The 10,988-nt window shown below is 44.9% G+C and overlaps 1 protein-coding gene across 3 annotated transcripts; it reads left to right on the plus strand.

The window, feature by feature from the left end:
* Nucleotides 1-229: 229 nt before the first annotated feature.
* On the plus strand, nt 230-7,359 carry LOC113591705 (casein kinase I-like). 3 transcript variants are annotated; one of them, XM_027032315.2, is made up of 11 exons: nt 230-400; nt 2,013-2,092; nt 2,227-2,337; nt 2,753-2,901; nt 3,044-3,272; nt 3,402-3,572; nt 3,710-3,858; nt 4,073-4,274; nt 4,710-4,798; nt 5,045-5,102; nt 5,422-7,359. In XM_027032315.2, the coding sequence occupies exons 2-10, from the start codon at nt 2,017-2,019 to the stop codon at nt 5,078-5,080; spliced, it is 1,212 nt and encodes a 403-aa protein (XP_026888116.2). In that variant the 5' UTR covers nt 230-400; nt 2,013-2,016; the 3' UTR covers nt 5,081-5,102; nt 5,422-7,359. The 3 variants fall into 3 exon arrangements, with proteins under 3 accessions (XP_026888116.2, XP_026888117.2, XP_026888118.2); XM_027032316.2 differs by having other exon boundaries at nt 5,048-5,102; XM_027032317.2 differs by having other exon boundaries at nt 4,073-4,262.
* Nucleotides 7,360-10,988: the final 3,629 nt, after the last annotated feature.

A 10,988-nucleotide genomic window follows, 5' to 3' on the forward strand; every position in this document is an offset into this window, starting at 1 on the left:
ATTTTTATATATATATATTTTTATATATATATATATATATAATTTTTATATATTATATATATATATATATATATATATAATTTTTATATATTATATATATTATATATATATATATATATATATATATATATATATATATATATATATATATATATATATATATATATATATATATATATATATATATAAAATGCGCGTGCGTTGGGGAGGAGGTACACGGTGAGACGCGGCTGAGCTGCACTATCAACAAGGAGCACCGCTGAGCCGACACGGGAAAAATACAGGGGGGGGATGACCGTCAGAATCCGCTCCCATCCTCCGCTCCGTTGGGCTCAGTTGGCCTGACCACCACCGGATCAGCAACACCATCGAACCAACCCTCGGATAAGCCAAGTATCGGGTAAATACGGTACCAGGGGATCGACAGAACCAGGGGGAAAGGTTTCGGCGCTTGTCTCGGCCGAGCAGGAGTACTTGTGTGTAGTGGAGGGGAAGCCTAGATTACTATCGACTAAACAGGAGTAATGGTAGCTAGCTCGCTAACGTCATGTTGTGAAATAAACACGTATATTTGACTGCGGAACGGAACGGTTCCGTACAACAAAGTGTTGTAACCAGTAACATGGTTTCTTTATGCCAGATTCAAGGGTTTAGCAGAACAACGCACTAGTTACTGTTAGCTAACCTATATTGCTAACTAGCTAGCTGCTATTATGACTAGCTGGTGTTTTAGCGGTGTTATCGGACTGTCCAACCTCGCTACTGTTTGTGGTGCGTACCGTTTACATTTAACCATCATCTCTCCATATACACCATCACCTTCCCTCTGTGAGCTTGGGTTGGTTGTAACTTTAGTTAGCTAAACCAATTTTCTCTTCGAGGTACGAAGATAGCTGCCTTTAGCTAGCTAAATTACAATTTATAGACATACGAACATTTGAAATCCTTTGTTTTCTGTACCAGAATGCAATAACTGTCCGTAACTGCTGCTGTCACTCAAAAGCTGCACTGTAGTTGGCTATATAGCCGCTAACTAGCTGCTGTTCAAGCCTGAAGGAAGCTGTTTAATGCTGGTCTTCAGTGGGGACCTCTCACAGATATAGAAGGATCAGGGCCTTCCACTACAAGTTTCCAGAGACAGAGAGAGTATGGGATCATTAAGAATACAGTGTCCTGTGAAAACAGCATAGTAAATTAAATTGGCCTAAATCTTGTCTCTGCTCAAGCATTCTTGCATTTCTGTTGTTATTTTTGCATATGATGAAACCCGCAGTTCAGGTAGCATGAGGTAGTTTACAGTCACGCTGTGGTGAGAGCTGGCGGAAGGGAGAGGTTCTGTTGGAACTTTGGCACACAGATCTGCGCGGGGCGAGGTCAGAGTGAGGACACTCTGGCTCTACACACCACAGCAGTTCATTCGCAAACATCCACTGTTGAACACACAAATGCACCCTCACGGATGGAAACTGCAGGTTTGCAGGAGGGCAGTAGTGGGGTTATGGGAGTGGTACTGCAGTATTAGTGTCTCCTGTCTGCCCTGTCCAGCTCTGGGGGAGGTGTCCTGGGTGTCCAGTCTGATTTCAATGGGAAAATCTCTCCAGCACACTCACATGCCTGCTGGGTCAGAAACAACAGTACTATCACCATTTTCAGTAGTTTTCCAACACACGTACATACACACCACACATACACACACCCAGCCTGGCAGCCTGGGGTGTGTTGGTCTGTGGTTACATGCATAGTGTGTGATGAACAGCTGATGTTACATTCCAACCATCAGCTGATTCAGTTCAGTAACTGGAGTCATTGCCTGAGTCAGTTCAGTAAGCAGTATTGTGGTCTGAGTCCGAACTGTAGTTTAGTAACAGTTCATCTGAATCAGTTCATTAACCAATAATACTGCAAGTCTGTTAATGAACTGGCCTGACTTCAGAACTCTTGATTCAAGAGTGTCTGTGTATTTTTTTGCATGTTTTTCATGGGCACACTCACATGGGGTGTGTGTATTGCAGGAGCATGGATCTGAGAGTGGGGAGTAAGTACCGGCTTGGCCGTAAGATCGGCAGCGGCTCTTTCGGGGATATCTACCTTGGTGAGTCCTGTCTCCCTTCAGCATGTGCTTGTAATCAGACATATGGTGCTTTTATTTGAATTGACATGCATGCTTGTGTCTGTCTGTGTTGGTGGGTTGGTGATGCGGCTGTTTCTAACTTTGCTGTCTCTTAGGTGCCAACATTGCCACAGGGGAGGAGGTGGCCATCAAGCTGGAGTGTGTGAAAACCAAACACCCCCAGCTCCACATCGAGAGCAAGTTCTACAAGATGATGCAGGGAGGAGGTATAGAGGGGGGGGTGGACAGAAAGGGAGGGAAAGACAGGGGGAGGAGAGATAAAGCCTGGGAGGGAGTCATGCGTATACTTTAACCCATACAGCATTTTCTGTCCTCTGCATTTATATTCTGCAGCAGGAAGGGTAACTACAGTTCAGCATTGTCAAGGCACCACCCCATTGTGTGTCAGTTTGACATAGGGGACCCCCAGTTATTAACTAGAGAGGTATTATAACCTCTATAGAGTGGTATTGTGGTAAGAGGTATTTATAACCTCTCTAGAGTGGTATGAGAGTCTGTGTCCTGCTTAGATTCTAATTCTATCTCTGATTCTAATCAGAGGAGATCTAAAAGAGCAGAGGTAGAATTTAGAGTGTGTGTGTGTGTGTGTGTGTGTGTGTGTGTGTGTGTGTGTCCTGTCAGTGGGAATTCCCTCTATAAAGTGGTGTGGGGCAGAAGGCGACTATAACGTGATGGTGATGGAGTTGCTAGGCCCCAGTCTGGAGGATCTCTTCAACTTCTGCTCCAGGAAATTCAGCCTGAAGACAGTCCTGCTGCTGGCTGACCAGATGGTATCTTTCACACACACACACACACACACACACACGTGTCTCTGTAACAGTGTGTGATGCTCCATCTCTTTATCTACATGCTCTTCTGTCCAGTGGGGAGCAGATCCCCAGAGAGCCTGATGAACGGTTCCTCTATCCCCAGATCAGTCGCATCGAGTACATCCACTCGAAGAACTTCATCCACCGTGATGTGAAGCCTGACAACTTCCTGATGGGTCTGGGGAAGAAGGGCAACCTGGTCTACATCATCGACTTCGGCCTGGCCAAAAAATACAGAGACGCGCGCACACACCAGCACATTCCCTACCGCGAGAACAAGAACCTGACTGGCACCGCTCGCTATGCCTCAATAAACACACACCTGGGCATAGGTACACACACACACAAATACACACCTGGGCATATCTTAGATACACACCTGGGTATAGATAAACACACACAATTAAGGTGTGAGATGATGTATTGTGTGTGTGTGTGTGTGTGTGTGTGTGTGTGTGTAGAGCAGTCTCGGCGTGATGATCTGGAGTCTCTGGGCTATGTGCTGATGTATTTTAATCTGGGATCCCTGCCGTGGCAGGGCCTCAAGGCTGCCACCAAGAGGCAGAAATACGAGCGCATCAGTGAGAAGAAGATGTCCACGCCCATCGAGGTGCTCTGTAAGGGCTACCCTTGTAAGTTGGGGCAGGGAGGGGGAAGTTCCAGCAGTGATGTTGTAGAACCTGCTGAGTTGGGTAGCGTTCCTGTTGAGTCGTCGTTCTGGTGGCCTTGCTAAGTTTGTTTGCCTGATTTCTGCTGTTTTTCTCATCAGCCGAATTCTCGACATATCTGAATTTCTGCCGCTCATTGCGATTCGATGATAAGCCTGATTACTCATACCTGCGGCAGCTCTTCAGGAACCTCTTCCACAGGCAGGGCTTCTCCTACGACTATGTCTTCGACTGGAACATGCTCAAATTCGTGAGTCCCACATTGTTTTGATTTCTCTCTGAGTAAAGTGCGTGTAGTCCAGGGCGGTGCGGACCGCTCTGGTGCTGAAGGGCCTTGTGGTGCCGTGACCCTACAAGACTACAGTTACCACTATCTGGCTGTTATTTATCTGTCTGTCTCCATTTGTTCTCTTACACTTTTTCCTCTGATTCATTCTCTCTCTCTCTTGTGCTCTCGCTGTCAGGGAGCGGGTCGGACAGCAGAGGAGGGGGATCAGGAACGGAGGGCAGAGGAGAGGGAAGAGCGGATTGTTGGAGGGCCACGGGGGTCAGCAGCACGAGGTCATGCCCCTGTGCAAAACCATTCCGCTCCAAACCGAGTCAGAAACGGCCCAGAACAGCCCACTGCCAACCCCTCCCGCTTACAGCAGTCCGGTATGAATTGGGGTGTGTGTCTGGGTCTGTTTTCTTTTTTTCCCCCCTAAAAGTCTAAGAAAAATGTTTGGCTCAATCTCCAATCTCTTAAATGTCACCACCTGCTCCATCTCCATCAATACACTGGGGCGTAGATACACACACACAAAGGCACATAAATGCGCGCCCACACACACATGCACGGACACACTGGGGCTTATGTACACATGTCTACACACACGTCTGGGTTAAGGTTGGACTTATGGCTTTACTGTTGGTATATGGGATATTTGGTTAAATTAGCAGTACAATTTTTATTTTAGTCCAGTAACTGTGTGCGTGTGTACCCAAGATGATGCTGCGTTGGTGTGTGCACGCGTGTGTGTGTGCACATGTGTGTGCGTTGCATGTGCATATAGTGGATTCCACTGGCTGATGTAAAGTATTGGTCCTTGTTTGTGTTGCTAGGAAACACATCGCCACGGGTGACCTCACGAGCAGAGCGGGACAGGAAAGTGAGCATGCGGCTGCACCGGGGAGCTAACGCATCATCACAGGTACACACACACACACACACGTGCACACACCATCGCAGCATTATCACGGGTACACGCGCACACACCATCGCAGCATCATCATGGGTACACGCGCACACACTGTGTACCTGATGCGTTGGCGTGTGGGTGTACATACACCTCTGTCTCATGGCAGGGGTTCTTCCCTTCAGACATTTACTTCTTATCTCATTCATCTCCTCCCGTCTCTCACTCTCTCTCTCTGTTCATTCATCTCCTCTCTCTCAGCAGGTCAGCGTGCCATATGAGCACCTTGGAAAGTGAGCCACCTCACACACATCAACAGGTAGAGATCATTATTACAGGGAGCATTATTATATACCCCCCCCCCCCAATGGGTAGGGAACGTTACTACACACACAAACAGGTAGGGAGCATTATAACACACACTCACACACACCAAAATATTCTGACATCAAATGGTCACATATGATAGTACTGCTACATGCGCTGAATTAAACAGCAGCTGGTGTGTCTAGTTCTGAACAGGCATCTTATTAAACCAATTTGCACACACCCCCCACATATTAAAGCCTCTGCTCTGAATACACACAATGATTTTGTATTATTGCCTTCTCACTTTTGTGTGTGTTCTGCTTCTGCAGGGCTGCAAGACTCACTCTCCCTCTCCAGATATTCTCAGAGATTTTGTTTTTCTGTGTTTATGAAGATGTTGCCAATGAAACAGTGAGATTGAGCATGGAAGATGAGGCCAAAGGAAGGGGGTTAGACAGGAGGGAGGGTAAGCAGGAGCTCAACAGTGTGGCTGTCCCCTTAACGCTGCATTGAGAGCTCAGCACTCCATGTTTCAGTCCTGATTCTGCCCACACACGTCACATTGTTTACCCATCATCCCTCAGTACTAGTCCACTTGTGTTATGAAGGCCACTTTTCAGGCACTGAGCACCGGGGTTCACACCAGAGATCTGAGGCTGGTCGGCCAAGCTGAAGGTTGTGTCTAGTTGGAGTCTTGCATGTAAGGGTACGGGCTTTAAAGGTGGTTCTGCTATTGTGAATGACTTTTAGACCCTCAAGTTTAGTGTGTGTGTGTGTGTGTGTGTGTACGTACATACGTACGTGTGTGCGGACGGACTGTGAGAGTAAACAGCGAGTGTGAAGGTGAGCTCGGAGGGGTGGAGTCCTGGGGGGCGTGGCAGTTTCCAGGACTTCCCACAAAGGGAAGTGGGAGGTGGGGGAGAAACAGGAGCACAGATGGACCTGGAGCCTGGAGAGATGAGCTGAACGAATGGAAAGTGCAGGAGTGGCGAGGTGGAGGAGGGGTTTCTCCTGTTGGAGGAGGAGGACAATGACCAATCTCACATTCATGTCTTAATGGAAGTGTGAAGCATTAGTGCTGGATGGGGTGTGGAGGAAGCTGAAACCGGGACATTGCAAAACAGTAGTGAGAGTCTCCTTCATCAGTTCGATTCCTACAGATTTTCAAAACTGCATTTTGTGATTGTTATGGTGTGGGAAGGTCTTTATCAGTGATTACCTTCCAAAGTGCTACATGACAGCATGATGACATCACAGTGAGCATATAGAATTGCATTCTCCTGGTCACATGATGAGCTTGTGCTCAGTGCTCTAACCTTTCCAGGTGTAGCTGGACTGCGTGAATGGCACCAATCATCTATAACCACCATCTCTATAGCAGATCATTTAATTAATACCATCTCTATAATGGAGCATATAAATAACACCAGCCAGCTCTCACAACAGCTTTTAGAATGTTAGTTTTTGTATTTGAAACATTTTAATTGGATATCTGGTGGGAAGGGGTGGGACTGTTTAGCAGGGGATTCAGGTTTTTTCTGTTTATTTCTTTGTGGGGTTTTGTTTTTGTTTTTTTACATCATTGTAAATAATTTTTATTTCTGTGTAAAACCCAAATGTTTGTTGTTCAATGTGTAATGTTGAAAAGATGCTAAACAGAGTATGTCAGGATTTTTAAAAGATAATACAGATGCTAAAGGAAGGGTACTTGCGGTTGGGTTGTAAGAATGAATCTATATAGGTGTGTGATGAAAGATGTGTACGAAATGTGTAGCGGGGTGTGTGTGAGGGAGGGAGTGCATTCTGTTTTTCTGATAGTCTTAGTGTAACTTTGTGTCCTATACATACAACTGATTCATGAGTGTGTGCTGATCCCCAGCTCTCTTTCTCCACCCGTCCTCTCTCTGACCCGCCCCTTTTTTCATCTGACCAACTCTACCTACATTCCTCCTCCCCCTCCATCCCAACTGTCTCTCCTCACTCTCAGTCCCTCCTAGACTGCAGCTGCATTTCAGCTCCACCTTCTCTTAATGTTTAATGATGTCATTGAATCACACACATTTATTCTTATGAAGTGATGTCACAGAATCCAGTTTCATGCGTGTGTGTGAGTGAGACAGCAGGCGTGTATGAGGTGGTTGGGGCTTAGGGTCTGGATATTGTATTGTGTTCTTAGATCTTGTACAGTTCTTTAACACACTCCCTTTATTTACAACAGTATTTGTCTATTTTATGAAGTTATAAAAAATAAAACTTCCTTCTGCAAATTGTTCTGCATCATAGATTATTTTACAGTCCACAATTTGACATTTTCCTGTGTATTTTAAAGATGTTTATTTTGTAATAAATCTAGGAGGATCTGAGCACTACATAATGTAATACACACAAGCTACATGGGGCAGAAGACGAGCACAGACAGCTTGAATGATGGATGCCTCACAGAATCTTCAAGCACATCTTCACTCTGAGCCAACTAAGCAAGTCTGCATTACGAGCGTGAGGAGACTTTGAGCCAACTGAAGGATGGAAGAAGGTTTTATGGACAGATCAATCCAAACTTTAAATATTTGGTTATCAATGCAGGAATTTTTTTTGTATGCTGTTGAATGGGTGAAAGAATGGTTCCTCGGAGTGTGACACCAACCGTCATGATGCAGGTCTGGGTCTCCTGCCCAGAGTCAACCTTTGTGGCTGGCACCCTGAACCAGAAGGGATACTGCTGCACTGTGTAGTGTCATGCAGTAGTCTGTTCTACAGCCAGCTGCTCAGGTTCATCCTAAAAGAGTGATCCAGAACATACCTCCAGCCAATCGGATCATGAGGCTGAGACAGTAGGCTTCTTACCATGGAAAGGCCAGCACAATAGTTGGTTGCAAGAAGTTGCAACCTTTCTGAACAATATTTGAATTTCATTATAAAAATAATGCCCATACACGCACGCAGACGTGTGCGTGTGTGTGTGTGTGTTTATATAAAATGTGTGTGAGAGAGATTCAAAATTGTATTAAACACACAGAGACCTTCAGCTGTGTAAGCAAAGTATTTCTGAATTAGTAGCAGGATAGCCAGTTTATATATGAAAAGTTAGGAAATTTGGAAACTCGAAAAAAAAAAAACTGATCTACACAAACTTTAGAATCCCATGGAACAAATGTTATGATTTAAACATCAACTACATACACAGACACACCAGTGGTGGCAGATATGTCACCAGTCCCAGCTGATGTCCCAGTGGGGCACTTGGGGCTGTGACCCTTAAATGACAGCAGTGGCTCCAACAGATGGCTTCCAGCTAGCTTCCAGAAGAACCGCCACACCCTTAGACTTGCCATGTGAAAAGGAAAGAGATGACTACCTACTGGAAGGGTGAGACAAAATTTTAGCCATGTGAAGTACACTGTGTGCACAATTATTAGGGAAGAGAGTATTCAAGTTCAAAGTTCAAAGAGGTTTTATTGTCATTTCAGCTACATACAAGTACACAACAAAAACGAGACAATGTTCCTCCAGGACCATGGTGCAACACAAAAACAACGGTGCAACAGACAACACGCTACACAAGTGCAAACAGTCCAATATAGTGCAAAATGTCATTAAATAAACATTAAATAAACAATAATAAATACAGGACAGGACAAATACAAAATGAGTAGACTGCAATTATTTAGTACAGTACACGGTACTGGGCATATGTAGAGCGAGTTGTGCATAGCAATCAGTGACATGCTACCCTGAACATAGCAGTCACCGGTAGCAGCCAGAACAGTTCAGAGTACAGTGCTGGTTTGTACAGTACTCTAGCAGCAAGTAGGAGAACATGCAAGACTGCAACAGGAGTGCATAGTTTATTTGTGTGAGGTTTGTCTTCAGCACTAGTCCGATGCAAAACAATCTGTGAGTGTGTGTATAGATATGTATGAATGTACGTATGTGTGTGTGTGTGTGTGTGAGACTGTCTATAAGCTTGTATAAAAGTGCCCATTTTGGAATCTGAATTGGAATTGGAGTTAGCCAGAGTTCATGAGTCTAATGGCTTCTGGGAAGAAGCTGTTGCACAGTCTGGAGGTGCGGGACTGGATGCTGTGGTACCTTCTTCCAGATGGCAAAAGGGTGAACAGTTCATGTGAGGGGTGTGTGGGGTCTTTCACAATGTTGGTGGCTTTCCAGATGCAGCGTGTTATGTAGATGTTCGTGATGGAGGGAAGAGAGACCCCAATGATCTTCTCAGCTGTTCTTACTATTCTTTGGAGGGTCTTGCGGTCAAAGGTGGTGCAGTTCCCAAACCAGGTAATGATGCAGCTGCTCAGGATGCTCTCTACAGTACCTCTGTAGAAGGTAGTGAGGATGGGTGATGGGAGATGGGCTTCCCTCAGCTTCCGAAGGAAGTAAAGACGTTGCTGGGTTCTCTTGGTGATGGAATGGAGTATTTTGATCCTATCATTTTTTATGTATATTTTCCAGCTCCATGCTGTATAAACTTGCTTATTGGATTTGAGCATATCAGGTGATGTGTATTTGTGTAATGAGGGGGGGTGTAGCCTAAGGAGATCAACACCCTATATCAAGGTGTGCATAAGTATTAGGTAGTTTATTTTCCCAAGGCAAAATGGACTATAAAAGAGATATAACTGACTCTGAAAAATCAAAAATTGTAAAAAGTCTTTCAGAGGGATGCAGCACTCTTCAAATGGCTAAGAAGTTGGGGCATGATCACAGAATCATGAAACGTTTTGTTGCAAATAGTCAGCAGGGTAGCAAGAAACATGTTGAGCAAAAAAGACGCAAATTAACTGCCAACGATTTAAGAAGAATCAAATGTTAAGTGACCCTGTTATCCTCCAGTGCTGTCCTATTCCAGAACTGAAACCTACTTGGAGTGCCCAGAAGTACAAGGTATTATACTTCAGAGACATGTACTCAGTACTCAGAGAGATGTCCAACGTAAGGGAGGCTGAAACCCGACCACCACTGAACAAGACACAAGATGAAACGTCAAGACTGGGCCAATAAATATTTGAAGACAGATTTTTCAAAGGTTTTATGGACTGATGAGATGAGAGTGACTCTTGACAGACCATATGGATGGGCCCATGGCTGGATAAGTAACGGGCACAGAGCTCCACTCGACTCAGATGCCAGCAAGGTGGAGGTGGGGTACTGCTATGGGCTGGTATTATTAGAGATGAGCTAGTTGGACCTTTTCAGGTTAAAGATGGACTCAAAATCAACTCCAAAACCTACTGCCAGATTTTAGAAGACACTTTCTTCAAGCACTGGTACAGGGAAAAGTCTGCATCTTTCAAGAAGACAATAATTTTTATGCAGGACCATGCTCCATCACATACATCAACGTACTCCACTACGTGGTTAACCAGTAAAGGCCTTAAAGATGAAAGAATAATGACATGGCCCCCTTTCTCACCTAACTTAAAATCCATTGAGAACTTGTGGGCCCTTCTTAATTGGGATATTTATGGTTAAGGAAAACAATTCAGCTCCATGAACAGTGACTGGAAGCCTGTGGTTGCTGTTGAACTAGAAATTGATCGTCAACAGAAGAAGAAACTGACAGACTCCATGAATGGAATGCTTTTTGGACTGACCAAAAGCACTGTTGTTGTTCAATATTAACATGAATCCTCAAAAATACAACTTGCCTAATAATTGTGCACACAGTGTAGACCTTAACACTTACCTGTCTTCTGCTCTTCCGTTAGACCATCTCATTCCCAATGTGTCCCACTACATTACGTTACTAAATACGATATAAACCTAACCACGTGAAGACGTCTTCAAAATGGTATGTCTGCATACCAGTATAAATGTGGGTCGAGTCCCACCTAACAGTGCAGCCCGTATGGAACAGCTGGCACGCGACGTGGAACGGGGCTCTGTT

The sequence above is a fragment of the Electrophorus electricus genome, chromosome 4, assembly GCF_013358815.1.
Source record: "Electrophorus electricus isolate fEleEle1 chromosome 4, fEleEle1.pri, whole genome shotgun sequence".
Classification (NCBI taxonomy): Eukaryota; Metazoa; Chordata; class Actinopteri; order Gymnotiformes; family Gymnotidae; genus Electrophorus; species Electrophorus electricus.